At 43.9% G+C, this 21,760-nt stretch overlaps 1 protein-coding gene across 5 annotated transcripts in view; it reads left to right on the top strand.

The window, feature by feature from the left end:
- The first annotated feature begins 1,231 nt into the window (after positions 1–1,231).
- ATP8A1 (ATPase phospholipid transporting 8A1) overlaps positions 1,232–21,760 on the top strand; it is a 219,830-nt gene continuing 199,301 nt past the window's right edge. For 4 of the 5 annotated variants that reach the window (XM_075859464.1, XM_075859449.1, XM_075859471.1 and 1 more), the window contains exons 1-2: positions 1,233–1,512; positions 2,663–2,747. In XM_075859464.1, the coding sequence (XP_075715579.1) occupies positions 2,699–2,747 (49 nt within the window). In that variant the 5' untranslated portion in view covers positions 1,233–1,512; positions 2,663–2,698. Of the gene's footprint in view, positions 1,513–2,662; positions 2,748–21,760 lie in introns of all 5 variants that reach the window. The other variant, XM_075859460.1, reaches the window with a different exon arrangement.

Genomic DNA, 21,760 nt, shown 5'->3' with positions numbered 1-21,760 from the left:
TATTATATCAATAATACAACAGTTTGGCTTGAACATCTGGAATCAACTGGCGGCTTTTTCTGCAGCAGCACTGACAGCTACATTATCTATGTAGCTAAGACTTAGACTGCTTACTAAGTTTAAAACAAATTTTGCATAAATCAATAGTACAAGCTAATTTTAAGAAACTTTGTAATATATCTCATTAGGGAAAACTGTCTCTTTCTCCACTTATCAGTCTGTCACCCCCTCATAACTGTTTACTCACTCTGAATTTACTGCTTTTTCCGGAGCAGAGTAAGAGAGGGGCAGAGAGACACAGACTATTCTGCAGCTTTTGGTGAGAGTTCTCTCACCCCAGTGCTGGATTCTCAGCTACACTGCTCATTAATGCTGTTTGATCTCCTCCATGTTACTGAAGCATCTAGGCAAGAATATGGCTCCACATAAAGGAATCCTACGGCTTTGTACTACGATACTGTAGCGACTCTATGTGCCGCCAAACAGGCTCCGTTTATATGGCTTTGCAATGTGCATGATGCCTTAGGCCAGATGATGACTTTAGTTACTGATGTGGGGTGGTCTCCTCCCCAACCTATCAGAATCCAGCTTTCATTTTTCTAGTGCAGGTTAGAAGATGAAGTAAGTAATCTGATTGGCTGCTATGGTTCCTTCCAGTTTTTTGCCTAAACTAGTTTTCATAAATGAGGACCTGTATGGCAATAATGGTGCAACATTTCCATTGATTTCTCTACAGAAGTTGCTTGCGATAAATCACCGAAAAGTTGTGACATTTGATATTTTTTGCAAAAGTGACACTTTTTGTTTTGTTTTTTCAATTATTTTTTTTTAATCATTGCAGGCCAAAGAGCCGAGCATATTATATTAGCCGGTCCCAGAACATGTCACTGTCGTCTGTCGAGATGAAAAAGTGAGGCACAATAGACTAATAAATAATGCCTGTAAAGTCCGCACTCTGCCTGTCACTGGCGCTACCTCCGCTGTGTGACTGCTACTGACCGCGATTCAGAAACAGGGCGCCCCCAACCTCGACCAATACAGGGGTGACCTATCATGAGACAGCATTGCTTTATGGCTTTATTGCTTTATGGCTCACATCTACGTCTCACATGAAAAAAAATTATTATATTATGTCCATTATTCTTCCTTTATATCGCGACAGAGCGCCTCAACCCAGCTTCTTCATTCATTTCTTCACTGCCGGTGACGTCTCCTCCCCCTTTCTGTTGAATGGTACATTCCTAGCAGGGAGCGGGCGGCCAGACTGCTCTGTCTTCAGTAGTGCTCGGAGCAGCCGGGAGGAGGACGAGTTCCGTGGCGCTGTCTGGCGGAGCCGGGGTAGTAGGCTACGCCTGTAAATAAATAGGTAACGACATTTGTGACACGAAGAATCGCCCTGAGCGGGGCTGGAGGAGGTAAATACTGATGGACTGCGGAGGGTTCGCTGTGCCGGATGCCCTGGAGCCGTGAAGTGACAGTGGCCACATCCAGATCAACGGCCCTGCTCATCTGGTACTAAGACCCCCCCCCCATTTCCCATTTGAGATCATGTGTATTCATTCATACGGCGGTGCTCCTGTCTCCCATTCACACTTCCCCTGCACAGACATAACTATTTCCCACCCAATGTGACGGATTGCGATAATCATTGCGTCTCTGGTAACCCGTAGATCGGATACAGTCCATTCAAATCAATAGGAGGAATTATCTGGCTTTGCCTCCTTTGATTGATCGCTAATTATTTTCTTGACGTGATCGATAATTTACGTTGATCCTACAAGAATGTGATGGCGTGTCTGTGACATCGCTTTAGTCGTTATTACGCTTAATTGTTTATATTATCCCAAAAAATGTATTGCCATGGCTAGTCCATCGCCAAAATTCTTCACCCAATTCTCTATATACCAGATCATTTATAGTCGTGGTCAGATTTACTAATGGCCCATCTCAAATTGCAGACCTGCTCATTAACCCTATCATTGACCCCCCCCCCCAGCATTTCCTGATGTCCCACTCCAACCAGCCCTTTAAATCCCGCTCAGTCCAGTGTTCCTGTAGTCCCATTTCACCGGTGCCCCTCTCGCCATCACCTCACTCATCTTCACTTCTCCTTCAGTCACTTTCTGGTGTGACATTTCCTCCTCCCTTTTTATTGATACTCCTGTAATTATGTTGTTTTTCCATTGCATGTTTTTTTCTATCCTATTAAACTTCTCGTCCTTCCTATACTGACTCTTCTCCGTCCTTCCTATACTGACTCTTCTCCGTCCTTCCTATACTGACTCTTCTCCGTCCTTCCTATACTGACTCTTCTCCGTCCTTCCTATACTGACTCTTCTCCGTCCTTCCTATACTGACTCTTCTCCGTCCTTCCTATACTGACTCTTCTCCGTCCTTCCTATACTGACTCTTCTCCGTCCTTCCTATACTGACTCTTCTCCGTCCTTCCTATACTGACTCTTCTCCGTCCTTCCTATACTGACTCTTCTCGTCCTTCCTATACTGACTCTTCTCGTCTTCTGTGCTCAGCCCTTCTTTCTATTCATTCAGGTGTGATCCTTATTCTTCATACGACATCAGAAGATCTTGCTACATATTTATGTGATGTAGCCGTCTTGTTATAGTTACATAATTTGTTTTGGTGTTTTGTGTTTTTTTTCAGATAACATTTTGAGTGTCGCAAAGACTGAGGGGCATCATGTCCACTGTCCAGACCACCGTGGCTGACTTACGCTCTAGGGCGGGGGGTGAGTACTGTATGAAGGATTATCTTACTTGCTGTATACTTATTGCCTTTTACTGTTGGTCTAAATGACTACAACGTCACAGCTCAAAGCCTTTCATCCTGTAATCTACAAAACTAGATGTACAGATGACAAACACAGCTCAGTTGCACCATAAGGGCCTGTCCACACGTGGCGGGATTGCTGTGCATTTTCCGTCCGGTATGGAAAATACACAGCTGAATACAGTAGCAGCAAAGGGGGTGAGATTTAACAAATCTTACCCACACGCTGCGGAAAACTTCCGACCAGAAATTCACCTGCGATGCGGAAAGTGGACTGAACTGCTGCGTTTTTCAGAGGAGATGTCACCATCTCACATCATTGAGAAAAACGCAGCAAAATCGGCACCATTTTCTGCAGTAAAAAAACGCAGAAAATGGTGCGGTTTTTCCACAGCGGAATCTCCGCTACTTTCTGTGGAATTGCTGCAAAAATTTCCTGCAGCAATTCTGTTATGTGGACAAACCCTAAGTGAAACTACCAATATGTCATGTTGACTGTGCCAAGTGACAAACTCCACCTTGCTGCACCTGTGACCCCCCCCCCCCCCAAGAGCCCTGCTGCAACTGGTGTCATCAAATACAGCAGAGCTGAAAGTGTTAATTTGCACAGTGATACCACCATGATGTATTGGTGGTTTCCCATAAGATTGCAGGTAAACCTTATGCATGCGTCAGTTATCACAAAGCACTTCTATGACCAAATCAGCTCTGCTACATATGGGGATGTCTATTGAGAGTTACTTGAGCTGAATACTATTATGGGAAGATGTAATGTGACGTGCGTGCTCTGTTATGTCACTGCCGGAGACGGCTATAGGGTGATGTATTGATGGCTATTTGCTTCATTATACTAGACCCTGTATTCCAGTTGCTGTTCGTGTAGTGATCATGTGTATGTCGTTCGTAGGTCACTAGAAATTGCTTCCTATGGTGTTAATGATTTATTCCTATGACGCCTCAGATTCCTGTGTCATAGTGAATCCAGGGCTGGCGCTCCTTATCTCTCTGCCGGCTGACTCCACATCACTGATTGGTATTTGATACTGCAGTGTATCACGTCTTGGCTGCGCTTATAACACGGCTTGATATAATAAGGGGAGGGTTTTTTCTTAAGATCCTGTGAGGGTTTTCTGTAGGTATAAACAGCGCTACGATAACGCCACTTGTGGAGATTTATCAAAACTAGTGCAGGGAACAGCGGAGCAGTTGTCCGGAGCAACCAATCAGATTCCAGCTCTTATTTTTTAGGGCCTTCGCATAATAAAAGCTGTAATGGGATTGGCTGCTATGTGTAGCTGCTTCATTAGTTTTCATAAGTCTCCCCAATTGTTACAATTCTATACTGAAGAGCTGATCTCCAGTACAAAGGCGGAGAGGAGAGTTGTGCTTGTAGTTAAAGCGACGGGGTAGGGATTTCTCTAACCTCCCTCTCATGGAGCAGCCTCTATGGACGAGCCACTTGTAACAATTCACCAACCGGCAACAGCGTTCTCTCCACCAAAGTTTGAACAGCACCACTCTTGTTCATGGGCTGTGTCTGGTATTGCAGCTCATTTTTTTTAAGTGAATGAAGCTGAACTGCAGTGCTAGACCTGTGCAGGACATGTTGGGAAGTGTGAGCAGTACTTTACTTATTTATATCAAACCATAGACCCCCAGTAAGCCGCACGTGACACGAGGCTCTGCTGGTACAGGGACCTCTACAGGCCAAGAGTTTGTGGGTTTTTATTTCCACTTCTGTAGCACTATAAGAACTCTAGCCGATGCTTAATCACTGAGGCAGAGATACTCTCCCGCTGTGCCCCCAACTGGCACATTCATGTGGTACTTAGAAACATGGGGTCTGTATAGTGCGCGCCCTACTTAATCTTATAATGACCAGCCTCTTTTGGCCCTTAATGACCAAGCAATTTTTTTCAGTTTTTTCATTGTTTGATTCATAAAGTCATAACTTTTTTTATTTTTCAGTGGCACTATTTTGTTGAAACTTTAGTTTATTAACGTTTTTTTTGGTGGTGGGGGGGGGGCGAGGATGGGGTAGAAATTAAACAGCAATTTTGCCATTTATTTTGCGGTTTAAATTTACGCCGTTGACTGTATGGTGTAAATAATGTGTTCCTTTTATTCTATCGGTTCGTATAATTATGGCATTTCCACATGTATAGGTTTTTTTCGCGTTTTACTACTTTTACACAAAAAACAACTTTTTTTTATTTAAAAGAAAGTAATTCATTTTTGCAATGCAGCATTTCAAGAGTCATAACTTATATTTTTTTATTTTTCCGTCGCTGTAGCCATATGAGGGCTTGTCCTTTGCGAGACGAGATGTCGTTTTCATTGGTACCGATTTGGGGCACATGGGAGCTTTTTATAAACTTTTTTTTTTTTTTTTAAGTAAGAGATGGGGAAAGAAAAACAATTCCACAGTTTGTTTTTTGCGGTGTTCACCTTGTGCTTTAAATAACATGTTAACTTTATTGTTCGGGTTGTTATGATCGTGACGATAACGTATTTTTTTATTTTTTATACACACTCTGACAAAATATAACCACTTTTTATGGAAATGTTTTTTTTTCACTGCGCACTGTTTTTTTTTTTTTGTTTTTTTTTACAATTCTAATTCACATTAATTCTTTTTCTTAGTCCCACTAGTGGACTTCACTATGTGATCTTTTGATCGCTTATATGATGTCTGGCATGGCCTAATAGGCATATGGCCTAGGGGCCTTTACTAGGCGATCGCATTCGCAGGCCACCGATCAGTGACAGGGGGAGCCCCCTCCCTCTGTAAACCTCTTATATGCCATGGTCACTTGACCGCAGCATCTAAGGGGTTAAACGTCTCAAATGTCACGACTGTTAGATTAACCCCTAGGTCCCTGTACTTTCAATGGCTCATGTCTGAGTATTTGGAGTATAATGCAGAGCAAGGTCCAGTTCACTTACAAACACAAAGATGACAAATGTTATTGGAACTGTGATTCTAATTGTGAACATCTTTATTATCATGTGTTCTATACGGCCAGTCCATGCCAACCTGGAGCGTAGGCGTGAGTCTACCGAGGCCTCGGAAAATGGATGCAGGTGGTTTGGATCAGTGAGTGAACTACATTGGAGGGATAATATAGGAGACGGTGTGCTTCCTCTGGACTCAGGTCGCCACTGTCTCTTCCTCTGGACTCGGGTCGCCACTGTCTCTTCCTCTGGACTCGGGTCGCCACTGTCTCTTCCTCTGGACTCGGGTCGCCACTGTCGCTTCCTCTGGACTCGGGTCGCCACTGTCGCTTCCTCTGGACTCGGGTCGCCACTGTCGCTTCCTCTGGACTCGGGTCGCCACTGTCGCTTCCTCTGGACTCGGGTCGCCACTGTCGCTTCCTCTGGACTCGGGTCGCCACTGTCGCTTCCTCTGGACTCGGGTCGCCACTGTCGCTTCCTCTGGACTCGGGTCGCCACTGTCGCTTCCTCTGGACTCGGGTCGCCACTGTCGCTTCCTCTGGACTCGGGTCGCCACTGTCGCTTCCTCTGGACTCGGGTCGCCACTGTCGCTTCCTCTGGACTCGGGTCGCCACTGTCGCTTCCTCTGGACTCGGGTCGCCACTGTCGCTTCCTCTGGACTCGGGTCGCCACTGTCGCTTCCTCTGGACTCGGGTCGCCACTGTCGCTTCCTCTGGACTCGGGTCGCCACTGTCGCTTCCTCTGGACTCGGGTCGCCACTGTCGCTTCCTCTGGACTCGGGTCGCCACTGTCGCTTCCTCTGGACTCGGGTCGCCACTGTCGCTTCCTCTGGACTCGGGTCGCCACTGTCGCTTCCTCTGGACTCGGGTCGCCACTGTCGCTTCCTCTGGACTCGGGTCGCCACTGTCGCTTCCTCTGGACTCGGGTCGCCACTGTCGCTTCCTCTGGACTCGGGTCGCCACTGTCGCTTCCTCTGGACTCGGGTCGCCACTGTCGCTTCCTCTGGACTCGGGTCGCCACTGTCGCTTCCTCTGGACTCGGGTCGCCACTGTCGCTTCCTCTGGACTCGGGTCGCCACTGTCGCTTCCTCTGGACTCGGGTCGCCACTGTCGCTTCCTCTGGACTCGGGTCGCCACTGTCGCTTCCTCTGGACTCGGGTCGCCACTGTCGCTTCCTCTGGACTCGGGTCGCCACTGTCGCTTCCTCTGGACTCGGGTCGCCACTGTCGCTTCCTCTGGACTCGGGTCGCCACTGTCGCTTCCTCTGGACTCGGGTCGCCACTGTCGCTTCCTCTGGACTCGGGTCGCCACTGTCGCTTCCTCTGGACTCGGGTCGCCACTGTCGCTTCCTCTGGACTCGGGTCGCCACTGTCGCTTCCTCTGGACTCGGGTCGCCACTGTCGCTTCCTCTGGACTCGGGTCGCCACTGTCGCTTCCTCTGGACTCGGGTCGCCACTGTCGCTTCCTCTGGACTCGGGTCGCCACTGTCGCTTCCTCTGGACTCGGGTCGCCACTGTCGCTTCCTCTGGACTCGGGTCGCCACTGTCGCTTCCTCTGGACTCGGGTCGCCACTGTCGCTTCCTCTGGACTCGGGTCGCCACTGTCGCTTCCTCTGGACTCGGGTCGCCACTGTCGCTTCCTCTGGACTCGGGTCGCCACTGTCGCTTCCTCTGGACTCGGGTCGCCACTGTCGCTTCCTCTGGACTCGGGTCGCCACTGTCGCTTCCTCTGGACTCGGGTCGCCACTGTCGCTTCCTCTGGACTCGGGTCGCCACTGTCGCTTCCTCTGGACTCGGGTCGCCACTGTCGCTTCCTCTGGACTCGGGTCGCCACTGTCGCTTCCTCTGGACTCGGGTCGCCACTGTCGCTTCCTCTGGACTCGGGTCGCCACTGTCGCTTCCTCTGGACTCGGGTCGCCACTGTCGCTTCCTCTGGACTCGGGTCGCCACTGTCGCTTCCTCTGGACTCGGGTCGCCACTGTCGCTTCCTTTACACAGCTTGATGATTGCAGACTGGAAAATAATAGTATTATATAGATGCCGCGCTTTACATGAGGAGATGCTGCCGCCAGTGCTGTGGGAGTATTAAACCATGGTAGACAGATGCAGGAAAGGTTATGCCATCTACTCCATAATGTCCATACCCTGCAGCGTCGTATAATAATAATTTATCTCTGCTCATGCTGGATATTATGAAGAAAAAATAGTTCTAGGTGCTAAGTCGCACCAATTATATAAGTGCTCCAGTTACACGTTCTCTGGCACATGACAAGCTGAGGTGTTAAAGTGTTAAAAATAAAATTCTCAGCATGATTGGAAATTTAAAGGCGTATTTTGCTGAATGCAAATGAAAAGAGATTTAGAAGAGTGGTACATGTTCCCAGTGATAAGACTCTCTTTATTTCTTGGCATGATCCCTACATATTGCTTTATGTATATTTGTTACAGTATTCATCAGCATATTGGGCAGAACATTTTCATGGCATTTCGTTGTCCCTGTCTGACACTATACTTTCGCCTATTAGCAATGACTATTTAGCTTTTCCTTACTACCAATCAACTGCAGAAAAATATACACTTCCATCCGTAGGGATTATGGCAAAAGTGTAACTTTTCATATGGTGATAAACCCATTCTGCCAAGTGTATGGTCTGGTAAGGCCTAGCTGTGCCATGCAGTGTAACTGGCAGTCAATAGTTAGGCGGTAGTAGTCATTGTTGGGCATCTTGACTCCATAGCCTCTGGTCTTTACCTATTACTATTGCAGTTTCAGGTAAGGTGACACGACATCTCCCGCTAGTCATGGTAAAACCATGGGATGACCACTTTGCAACGTCCATAATTTCCTATGGAAAAAAGTGACCGTAATAGGAATTCCAACATGGCTCTTTTTTCCCTATAAGAAAACATCCAAATCATGGTGTGGTTGTAGTAATTTTGCACTTTTGTTGCGCTAAGACACCATGTCGCTGAGGTGCCACTGGGAGATTTTTGAGAAGTAGTTCTGTGGCAATCTAAGATCTTCTCTGTTCTCTAGAGACCTTGGTGTAGTGTCCTTATAATGAGGTTTATGTGGTATGGTGCTAACTCTGAGTTCAGACTTTTAGCCTGGAATGAGCAAACGCCTTTGTCCTTAAAAAGCCAGTGGGTAAAATAAGTTTCAAGATCTAACTTCTTTTCTACCCTAAGGAGAGGGATGTTACACTGTATGTTGTGCAAGCGATCCAAAGATCGCTAGTTCAAGTGCCCTAGGGGGCTAAAGAAAACCGTAAAATAAAGTTGTGTTTTTTTTTCAATATACAAGAAAATATTAAAAGTTAAAAAAAAACTTTTCCCCATTTTCTTTAAAAGTCATTGTAAAAAATAAAAAACAGACAGATAATTGGTATTGCCGTGTCCTTTAACCCCTTAACGCTCCTTGACGTACTATTACGTCATGGTAAGTGCCCTGTTCGCGCTCCATGACGGAATAGTACGTCTCGGGAGTAACGGCCGTTTCGGCCGTCCTCCCGACACATACAGGAGCTGTGACAGCTGCTGTCTCGTACAGCAGCTGTCACAGCTCCTACAGCGGGGACCGATCGCTGTGTCCCCGCTGATTAACCCCTGAAAAGCCGTGTTCAATAGCGATCACGGCTTTTTAGGGGTTAAGCTGCCATCGCCGGCCTGCTACACGATAGCGGCCGGCGATGGTGACTATGGCAACCGGACACCAAACAATGGCGTCCGGCTATGCCATAGACGGAAGCCTAGTGGGTCCTGACAATGAATTCCTCAAGGGGTCTAGTTTCCAAAATGGGGTCACTTTTGGGGGGTTTCCACTGTTTTGGCACCACAAGACCTCTTCAAACCGGACATGGTGCCTAATAAAAAGGAGGGCTCAAAATCCACTAGGTGCTCCTTTGCTTCGGAGGCCGGCGCTTCAGTCCATTACCGCACTAGGGCCACATGTGGGATATTTCTCTAAACTGCAGAATCTGGGCAATAAGTATTAAGTTGCGTTTCTCTGATAAAACCTTTTGTGTTATAAAAAAAAAATGGTATAAAAAGGATTTTCTGACAAAAAAAAAAGTAGATTTCACCTCTACTTTGCTCAAAATTCCTGTGAAACACCTAAAGGGTTCATAAACTTTCTAAATGCTGTTGTGAATACTTTGAGGGGTCTAGTTTCTAAAATGGGGTGTTTGATTGGGGTTTCTAATATATAGGCCCCTCAAAGCAACTTCAGAACTGAACTTGAACCTAAAAAAATAAATAAATGAGGCAATACTTCGCTCCTTACATTATACTGATAAAAAGCCGTGCCCATCCCGAGATGACCCCAGGTTTGACCGTTTGTATAAATGTAAACCCCTATTAGACCGTTTCAGTGCCCGGTTTTCCCAAGCATACACCCCCGAGACGTGTATTTCTATTGATGAGTCCCTGGTACATTTTAAAGGGAGGGTTCAATTCCGCCAGTACCTGCCGGGTAAGAGGGCAAGGTATGGCGTAAAGATGTATAAGCTGCGAGAGCATCAGGGTATACATACAAATTTAGGATATATGAAGGGAAGGACACCAGTATTCAGCCCCCAGAATGCCCCCCCCCCTTACTGGGAGTTAATGCAAAAATTGTGTGGGATTTGGTGCACCCACTGCTGGACCAGGGTTACCACCTCTACCTGGATAATTTTTATACCAGCGTCCCACTCTTCAACTGCCTCGCTTCCAGAAGTCCTGCGGCATGCGGCACTGCTAGAAGAAATCTGAGAGGCCTCCCTAAGACTCTGTAGGGCAAACGCTCAGAAGGGGTGAGAGCAGGGCACAATCCAGCAGCAACATATTGTGTGTCAAGTACAAGGACAAGAGAGATGTCACACCAGTACCCATGTACCTGTACGAGGTACCAGTACAGAGACCCCCAAACCAGACTGCATCCTGGACTACTATAGGTACATGAGAGGGGTGGACTTGTCAGATCAAGCCCTGAAGCCCTACAGCGCTATGCGGTGTGGTATAAGAAGCTGGCCGGGCACATCATACAGATGGCATTGTACAACGCGTACGTGCTACATCGATGTACAGGCCAGATGGGAATTTTCCTGGAATTTCAAGAGGTGGTTATCAAGAAACTAATTTTTATGGACCAAGAAGGGGGGGGGGCACCCAGTACTTCTGGAGGCGAGGCCACACGCATCGTACCAGAGCAACACTTTCCAGGAGAAGTTCCCCAAACTGGCAAGAAAGAAAAAAGTCAAAAGAGGTACAAAGTCTGCTATAAGAGGGGGATAAGGAAGGACACAATATATCAATGTGACACGTGTCCCGAAAAACTAAGGCTCCGTATGAAAGAGTGCTTCAAAATTTATCATACATCTCATGATTTTTAATCTACCCCAGTTTTACTTGCCCTGATGCACCCGGCACAGCTTATCCCCCCTCGTCTTTCCCCTCTGAGCCCTGCTGCGTGCCTAGGCAGCGGATTACAGCCACATGTAGGGTATTGACATACCCGTGAGAACCCACATTACAGTTTATGGGGTGTATGTCTCCGGTCAAAATGCTCACTACACCTCTAGATGAATGCCTCAAGGTTGTAGTTTTTAAAACGGGGTCACTTCTTGGGGGTTTCAACTGTACTGGTACCTCAGGGGCTACTGCATACATGACTTTGCACCAAAAAATCCCCAGTAGGCCAAATGGTGGTCCTTTCCTTCTGAGCCCTCTCATGGGCCCAAACGGCAGTTTATCAACACAAATGGGGTACTGCCGCACTCAGGACAAATTGGGCAACAGAATGGGGTATTTTATTTCTTGTGAAAATTAGCAATTTTGAGCTAAAACTACATATTATTGTGAAATTATTTTTTTTAAAATTCCCAGCCCAATTCAAATAAGTTCTGTGAAGAAACTATGGGGTCTAAATAGTCACATTACCCATAAATGAATTGTTTGAAGGGTGTAGTTTCCAAAATGGGGTTACTTCTGGTGGGTTTCCATTGCTTTGATACCTCTGGGACTCTGCAAATGCGACATGGCACCCGAAAACCAATCCAGCAAAATCTGGACTCCAACAAACACATAGCGCTCCTTTCCTTCTGAGCCCTCCCATGGGCCCAAACGGCAGTTTATCGCCACAAATGGGGTATTGCCGCACTCAGGACAAATTGGGCAACAAAATGGGGTATTTTGTTCCCTGTGAAAATAGAAAATTTTGATCATAAATTACATCTTATTGGAAAAAAATTCATTTTTTTAATTTCACAGCCCAATTAAAATAGGTGCTGTGAAAAATCTGTGTGGTCAAAATGATAACAGCCATAAATTAATTCCTTGAGGTGTGTAGTTTCCAAAATAGGGTCACTTTTGGGGGATTCCTACTGATTTGGCACCTCAACACCTCTTCAAACCTGGAATGCTGCCTAAAATATATTCTAATAAAAAAGGGGCCTCAAAATGCACTAGGTCCTTCTTTGCTTCTGGGGCTTGAGTTTTAGTCCACGAGCGCAGTAGGGCCACATGTGGGACATTTCTAAAAACTGCAGAATCTGGACAATACATATTTAGTAGTGTTTCTCTGGTAAAACCTTCCGTGTTACACAAAAAAAAAATTGAATAAAATTGAAATTCAGCAAGAAAAATGAAAATTGCAAATTTCACCTCCACTTTGCTTTAATTCCTGTGAAATGCCTGAAGGGTTAAAAAACTTTCTAAATGCTGTTTTGAATACTTTGAGGGGTCTAGTTTTTAAAATGGGGTGTTTTATCATGGTTTCTAATACATAGGCCCCTCAAAGCCACTTCAGAACTCAAGAGGTACCTTAAAAAAAAGGCTTTTGAAATTTTCTTAAAAAAAAGAGAAATTACTGTTTATGTTCTAAGCCTTGTAACGTCCAAGAAAAATAAAATAATGTTCAAAAAACGATGCCAATCTAAAGTAGACATATGGGAAATGTGAACTAGTAACTATTTTGGGTGGTATAACCGTCTGTTTTACAAGCAGATGCATTTAAATTCTGAAAAATGCTATTTTTTTTATAACTTTTCCCTAAATTTTGCAATATTTCAACAATAAACACTGAATATATCGTCCAAATTTTACCACTAACATAAAGCCCAATGTGTCACGAGAAAACAATCTCAGAATCGCTTGGATAGGTTTAAGCATTCCAACGTTATTACCACATAAAGTGAAATATGTCAGATTTGAAAAATGGGCTCTGAGCCTTAAGGCCAAAACAAGGCTGCGTCCTTAAGGGGTTAAAATTCTGAACTATTAGAAAATAACATTATTTAACTCGTTCGATGAACACCTTGAAAATAAAAGGGCCAGAACTGCTTTTTTTGGTCACTTCGTCTAACCCAAAAAACGGAATAAAAAGTGATCAAAAAGTCGTATGTGGCAAAATGGTTTCAATAAAAAACTATATCTCACCCCGCAAAAAATAAGCCCTCCTACCGCTCCATCAACTGAGAACTAAAAAAAAAGTTACGGCTCTCAGAATATGGCAACACAACAATTTTTTCTTAATAAAATATTTCTATTATGTAAAAGTAGTAAAACGTGAAAATAACGATATAAATTTGGTATTGCCATAATCGTAATGACCCACAGAATAAAGTTGAAGGTAAATAAGCACGATTCAGAGATAGATATTATTTTGAATGGAAATGAAAATATATTTGAATCCAAAGTCATGTGTTTAGCTGTGATGATACATTTATCTTTATGTGTTTGTTTTGTCTAGAGTCCATGGAGTATTCCGGTCAGGTTTCTTTTTCTGCTCAGGTAAGCCATGGGCTGAATAGCAGAGACCATCCGTGGAGGATTGGCGTCTGACGGCACCTGTGCGACATTTCGTTTGAGCGCCTCCTTTCTCAATCATTGCTTGACGCCAATCCTTCACGTGTGGTCTCTGCTATTCGGCCCAGGATTTATTGGAGCAGAAAAAGAAACCTGACCGGAATATTCTATGGACTCTAGCTGTGATGATACGTTTATCTACATATGTTCATTTTCACGTTTTGTCTAAACAACGTGACTTTGGAAACAAAAATATATTTGCTTCCATTCAAAAGAATATCTAAGGCTATGTTCACACTGAGTTTTTTTGCAGGCGGAATTTCTGCCTCAAAATTTCGTTTGGAAGTTTGAGGCAGATTTTCCTCTCCCTGCACGCCGATTTTCGCTGCATTTTTCGCCCGCGGCCATTGAGCGCCGCGGGCATAAAATGCAGCGAAATACGCTTTCTCTGCCTCCCATTGAAGTCAAAGGAAGGTCGGAGGCGTTAACGCCCGAAGATAGGACATGTCCCTTCTTTCTCCCGCGAGACGGTTTTACCGCTCGCGGGAGAAAACCGCCCCCGCCTCCCATTGAAATCAATGGGAGGTATTTTAGGGCCGTTTGTCACTATTTTTGTGCCGCAGTTTCCGCATCAAAACTCGTCAAAAAACTGTGTGAGAACATAGCCTAACTCTGATTCGTGCTTATTTACCTTCAATGCTATATCCAAGAGATTAAAAGCATCTCCTATCTGCACGAATACACCCACACGCTAGATAAAATTAAGGTCGACATTTTTTAAACCTGAACCGCAAAATAAAGTTAACGTCCTTTATACCGCAGGGTAAACGCTGTAAAAAAACAACCAAAAACAATGTGGACGTTGCTATTTTTTTTTTTTATTTCCCCTTCCGAAATAATTTTTCTATATTTCACCGTACATGGTATGCTATGTGGGGGGCAGTGTGCCTAGAAATTGATGATATATGGTAAATTAAAGGCTATGTAAGCCTTTTGAATGGAGTTTTTTTTTTTTTTTTTATTCTAAAAAGGACAGTTGGTGTGATGGGTGCAACTTTATAAATAGTCTTTATTAAATTATTTTTATTTTTTGAGATACAGCTGCTCTGTATTCTCTACACACACAGCAGCTGTAGCGTTCGCTATGACTTGAATCCGTCAGTCTTGCAGACCTGATTGGTTCAGTGTCGGTGGGTCTCTGACACGCAGGATCCACCTGTGATCGATCACATCTAAGTTATGATCTTAGATGTGATGGATAACACGTAGGACCCGCTATCACTGAAGCCGTCAGTCCATTGACCTGACGGGAGCATAATTTTGCGAACGATACAGCTGCTCTTTATACAGGATACAATAGAAGCTGTATATCAAAAAGTAAAAATTATTTTTAATAAAAACTATAAAGTTGCACCAATCACACTGACCTTTTTATAATTAAAAAAAAAAATACCATTCAAAGGTTTGCATAGCTTTATAAACGGTGCCATCCAAAAATTACAAAAAAAAGAAAAAAAAGTTATGGCTCCTGAAAAGTGAAAAGGGAAAAACAAAAATGAAAAAATGGCCTGGTCATTAAAGGGTTACAGAAAGATCTGTGCATGGAAAACTTTTCACACTGGATCTGTTGGGAATGAGCAGTGTGAATTTTGTTTTACGGGAAACTGTTTTATGATATGAAGGCTTTTTCTGCTGCTGCTGCCTCTATTATCTGTGGAAACATTGATGTCCCTTGATGGGTGCCGCACTGTGGGTGCTGATTAGTTTACCAGCTCCCTGGCAGAATACATGCTTTCAGTTGCAGGGTGCAGAGCCAGGTTAGTCAGTTGGCACCAATGAGTGGTTTCTTAATGTAACAGCCTTCGCTTTCCGAGCTAAAGACCGGTGTCGTAACTTTATCTCCCGGATTTCACTGAACGCAATTACTGCTGTGTCATAATAGATTTATTAGTTCTATTACAGGACTGTAATTACGAGGCCTAGCACTATTGACAAAGGTGAGCGATGTAACTCCAGTCCTGTAATGGCGTTCATTGACGGCAGGAGGGAGCTTTATGTTTTGTTCTTTTTGCTGTAGCTATAGTTTGATATCTGAAGGATGTTGTGGATGGTGCATGTCTGCTGTGTGTTTGTGTTTTCATATCTTAATGGTATTGACCGCTGATAGTTCGTACCAGGATACAGCTGCGATCATACCCCTGATGTAAACAAACACCCCCAATACCACGCTGTGCCGTTTCTATTTCGGGATGTTTTTCAGGAAGTGATCAGTCTATTTAAGGAAAAGGCTAATTCTGATGTCTGGTTACTGTCTGATGTTGAGATTCAGTGTGTGGGATGATGTTTGCTTTCATCTATCGCACAATTAGTTCTCTGTAACACATTCCTGTATAGTAGTCGATTTTGAACTCCTATGGTACCTTCTACTAGAACAGGCCCTTACGTGGGATCACGGCCGCCATCGAGCTCAACCAAACGAGAAACACAAATAACCACCATAGATAAAGGCCACAGTGTTTATTATGGTTTACAACTTTAATAAATGTATTCACCGATATAAATAAGAACAATAACCAACATATATATATATATATATATATATATATATATATATATATATATATATATATATATATACTCGTAAGCACAAGCATAGAAGTCCATATATAACGTGACCAACGATATAAATCAAACCTTGTCTGGAGACCACCCAAAAATGAACAAGGGATCAGAGGGTGGGGCTGCTCAGTGTAGGTGTCTGGCTGTCTTTAGACCACTGGACACCCGCTTTAGCCGACACAGGACACCCATAACAAGCTTATGTCAGAGCCCCGTGAAAAGCGTGTTGGCGGTCGTTAAGGTGTTACGGTGGGGGCCGCACTTTAGATGCATTACACAGACAAACCATTGATTTGAATGGGCACTGTGTTATGCTTAATTTCCCCTGTGGTGGTGCTGCAGGGAAATTGAACACTTAGGCCTCATGCACATGAACGTAAATACGCCCGTAATTATGGGCCCATAGACTTCTATTGGCCACGGGTGCCTTCCCGTATGCTTACGGGAAGATGCCCGTGCCATTGAAAAATATGGAACATGTCCTATTTCAGGCCGTAATTACGGCACGGGCAGGCCCATAGAAGTCCGTAAGTACGGGTGGAATACTGGTGACACCGGACCCGTATTTACGGGCATGGCTCCGTAAATACTGGTGGAATACGTGTGACAAAGGACCTGTATTTACGGGAGGAAAAAAATACGTTTGTGTGCATGAGGCCTTACTGCCAGGTTACCCACAGATAATCGCTGGGCGTACCAGCAGGGGGGCATTTGGTAACCAGCTATTTGTCAAGGGACCCTTCTAACAAGTAGTTATTGTCCAAAGCTGAGACCTCATTTTGAGAGAGCTTTGGTGATCGTAATCCGTCATGCAGTGGGTCTGGCGCTTCTGTTCTTCGTGTTGCACAAATGATTAAAATTATATTACTAACCCGACGCCTTGCACTTAAGCTGTGTTGCAGATTGTCATGTTTGCCGGGCAGAATAGCGCAGAATGCAGTGGTATTTTGTTTGCCAAAATGACGGAAACTTGACAGAACCCATTCTGCACTTCAGTGTTTCTGTCGTACAAATGAGCTAGAATTTAAATACTTCCCCACAACGTGTTTTGTTGGGCGCCATTGGTTTCCGCCATGTGACATAGTCAACAAATTTCCATTTTACTGTTGTACGAATTAATACGAATAAGACACTTCACCCATTGAGCGGCTGCACTCATGCTGTGTTGCAATGCTTGGGGCATGCAGGGATGGCTCCGTATGGACACTTATAGACGTGGCTCTACTATACTGTCTATTTCATATCCCTGCGGTTTCTGCTGAGTAGTGTGAAAAAGGGGAAGGGACAGAGTCAGCAATGTTCTGCATAGGGAAGTTTGCCCTTGTCAATGTGTTTTTAGAGTGATCCTAAAAAAGACAATCAAAACATTTGCCTTCTCATTAAGCCCATCATCTTTCAAAACCGTATTTGATGTGTAAAAGCTCCAGTCTAGTGTGAATGTCAGATCCACTTAAAGTACTTCTCACACATAATACATGTAAATCTATGCGAACTTGCATCAATTTGCAGCTGGAATGTAGGACACGATATGACACAAATTTAAATTAAACTATTGAACTTGTCATTGATATGGATCACGGCGAGGAATCCTTTGCTCCCGTTTTTACACTCCGTCGTCTTTTTCAATCTTGATATGTTTCAATAGTTTGATATATTCTAAAAAGTTCCTGTTTCTTGTTAGTGGGCGACCCCTTCCTCCGCCTCACCAGTATAACCAGTTTATTCTTGTTATGTTAGTTCTTTGTGTGTTTGGCATTGCTGAAAAGCGTCTCGACTCGAATTGGTTTCAGATTATGAAGGTGGAATGAAAAACCTTTTGGAAAGGTAAAACCAGTCCAAAATTCTGGAGTGAAGGTTTAAAGGACATTTCCTTCTATAATCCATGTATTTCTAGTCCATATATGTCCTTGCCTTATCTTCTGTCAACTTGTTAAAAATTTGATTTAGGTGTTAGGCTATCTGTTGGGTGACCGCCAACATGACCTAGCGGTTGTCCCTGCGTAACTAGACAGACCATGCTCTAAATAACAACCCTAGTGACCAGTTGGCTTCCAGCTTTCCCAGAACACGATATAACAACTCAAGGACGTTACAAGGGTCTTACTCAGAGCAGAAATGTTACATTTAGTCATGGATTTCGTGGTGGATTTCACCCTTGGCATTGCATTGGGTAAAATATGTGGCAAATCTGAAACAAACCTGCAACCAATAAGGCAGCATGCTCTGAAGTCAACACAGTTGTTTTTGCATGTTTGAATGGGTGATGTAAAAGTGACGTCATACTGTCACAGAATTTAGTGCGGAATACATATTGTCGAGGGCTCCAAGTGCCAAATAAAATGGTTGGAAGATCAACCCAAAATCATAATTTTGCTCCTTTTTTTTCTAATTTTTTAAAACTTTTGGGTTGATTTCACCGCTCTAGACACTTTTAAAAAAACTGCGTGTGCGTAGCAGAAGAGGGCGTGGCCACCCATGGCCCGACACATTTACTTTATTTTACACCAGAGACTGGCGGAAATCTATGCCAGCTCCTGGCTGGAGTAGATTTAATTCTGGAGAGCACAGACAGTCGACGATGCGACAAATGTATTATTAACAGTGTGCCTTGATCAAGCTTGATTCTTATTAACCCTTTCCGACCTATGACAAAAATGAACGTCCTGGTCGGGTGCTAGTTCCTGCACCAGGACGTTCATTTTCGTCAGTATTTCAAACTCACTCTGTGTAAACACAGAGTGACAGCTGACAGCTGTCCTAGACAGCTGATCAGTTTGGTCAGGCGTCGAGGGACCAATCATGACGGTCCCGGCCCCACGATCGCTATGATTGGTCAGTTACTGACCAATCCTAGTACTAAACGTAGTGGGGTAGGAGGAAAAGCCGGCTCTGATCAGTCCTGTCAGTGGTGTTGAGGAGATCAGAGCTGTGCTGCTTGATCCCCCTGTCATCGTCTAAAAGTTAAAAAAGCAGAGAAATTTAACCCCTTCACTGCCTCCCCAATGTCCATGACCCCACCATTCCCCTTATCCACCCCTGTTTTATATATTTTTTTGTTTGTCAAAAAATTATTTTATAATTGTTTAGTGTTATAGGTAGCGTTAGGGATCTGGTGTTTGCGTTAGATAAGTGTAGCATTAATAAGGTACGTAGTTCATGGTTTGTCGTTACACATTCCGTAGTGTGTGTTGAAATTATATATATATATATATATATATATATATATATATATATATATATATATATAATTTGGATCTAAAATAATGGCTCGCCGGACATTTACAGCAGTGTAGGCGTATGCGATGATGTGTTCTGATACAGACACTGCAAGCGAAAGTGAGGAGCGTTTTTTAATTGTCATCCTCATCATCTAGTAGCGACCGTGATGAGCCCCAAGTACAGCGGAGCAGGCCTAGTGCAAGTCAGCCCAGTACTAGTGCAGTACAAGTCAGTACAAGTGCTAGTGACCCTGATTTGCAGTCCGCCGCCACATTTATTCCCCAAATTCCTGATTTCATACATGCCACAGGAATTAACCTCAACACCAAAGGATATAGCGAGGGAGATTTTTTTAAAAAAAATCTTCTTTACAGAAGATTTAATTCATCGAATACTAATTCAAACAAATTTATATGCCAACAACTTTATTTCAACTCACCCCAATTAATTTCATGCCAGGGAAAACAACTGGAACCCAGTTGACAAAGCAGAAATGCTTAAATATTGGGGACTAGTATTGAACATGGGCCTTGTAAAAAAGCCAACTATAAGATCGTACTGGTCGACGGATGTCCTGTACAATATGCCCCTGTATTGTGCAGTGATGACGCGCAAGCGTTTTGAGGCCATAATGAGATTTATCCATTAGTGACAATACACAATCCCCCCCCCCCCCCCCCAGCAAGTGACCCCAGCCATGATCGGCTATTTAAAATTAGGACTCTCTTAGTGCATTTCAAGTTTAAATTTGTAGAGGCATATACCCCTGATAAAAATGTTGCTGTGGATGAATCCCTGGTTTTATTTAAAGGGAGGCTAAAATATCGGCTGTATATACCCACTAAGAGGGCTAAACATGGCATGAAGGTATATAAAATTTGTGAGAGCAGCACTGGTTTTACCCATCGTTTTAGGGTATACGAGGGAAAGGACACCCAGCTCAACCGCCCAGAATGCCCACCCATGCTTAATACAAGTGGCAGACTTGTTTGGGACCTAATTCACCCACTGTTGGACAAGGGTCATCACTTGTATATAGATAATTTTTTATACGAGTGTGCCCTTGTTCCAATGTCTATTGGCCAGAAAAACTGTAGCCTGTGGCACAATTAGATGGACCCAAAAAACCCTTTGTAAGAAAAACGTAATGGTTGTTAAATACCCGGTCAAAAAAGACGTCTTTATGTTCACATCGATCCATGCAGATGAAAGCAGCCCTGCTCCTGTGCGTGGGAGGAATGCCACCATTTCTAAACCCCTCTGCATACAGCAGTATAATAAGAACATGGGAGGGGTGGACAATGCCGAACAAATGCTGCAGCCCTATAGCGCAGTAAGGAAGTCAAGGGTCTGGTACAAGAAATTGGCAAAACATCTGGTACAAACGGCACTTTATAATTCTTTTATTATTTTTCGGAAGGCAGGCAACAACGGACCTTACCTGAACTAACAGGAAAAAGTCATAAAAAAACTTTTCGGAAACCAGGGTGGGGATGCCAGGGCTACAACTTCAAGTGAGGCCAGCAGGGTGATTCCGGGACACCATTTCCCTTCCCAAGTGCCCCCAACCGCTAAAAAGACACGTCCCCAAAAGAGGTGCCGTGTGTGTTTTTAAAAATGGTATTAGGAAAGACACGGGCTACTCATGTGAGTCCTGCCCAGACAAACCAGGGCGGTGCATACGCGAGTGTTTCCGGATATATTATTCCTCATTAGATTACTAATTTTTTTTGCAGATTTTATTTGCACTCCTGTTTTGTCCCTTCAGACGTTTCCATTATTTGATTTTCTGAACCTTTTCTGTGTGATCAAAATACTCACTACACCCCTAGTTTTCTAAATGGGGTCGTTTATGGGGAGTTTCTATAGTTCTGGTAGCTCAAATCCTCTCCAAATGTACAGTGGGGCCTAAAACATTTTCAGGCAAAATATGTGTCCTGAAAGTCTCCTGTGGCTCACTTCCTTTCGGGCCCTGCCGTGTGTCCAGGCAACGCATAATGGGCCACAATGGGGGTATTTTTGAAAACCGGAGAAACAGGGTGATAGATTTTGGGGAGTGTTTCTTTTATTCTCATGTTCGCTTTAAAAGAAATGTCTTTTAAAATGACACATTTGTGGAAAAATTTTAATTTATATATTTTTTTACGCCTGCTTTGCATGAATTCTTACAAAAAAGCTGTGCAGTCAAAATACTTACAACACCCCTTAATAAATACCTTAAGGGGTGTAGTTTTCAAAATGGGGTCACTTGTGGGGGTTTTTATCATTCGAACATCTATTAGCCTCTGAAAACCTGGCTTGGTGCAGGAAAACAAAATGTACTTACAAATGTAATAATAATTTTATAAATTTTGAAGTCTAAATTGCGCAAAAATTATTTTTTTTTTTCAAAAGTG

This window comes from Rhinoderma darwinii, chromosome 1, assembly GCF_050947455.1.
Source record: "Rhinoderma darwinii isolate aRhiDar2 chromosome 1, aRhiDar2.hap1, whole genome shotgun sequence".
In the NCBI taxonomy this organism is placed as follows: domain Eukaryota; kingdom Metazoa; phylum Chordata; class Amphibia; order Anura; family Rhinodermatidae; genus Rhinoderma; species Rhinoderma darwinii.
The sequence above is the reverse complement of the archived record's forward strand: the minus strand, read 5'-3'. Positions and strand labels throughout refer to the sequence as shown.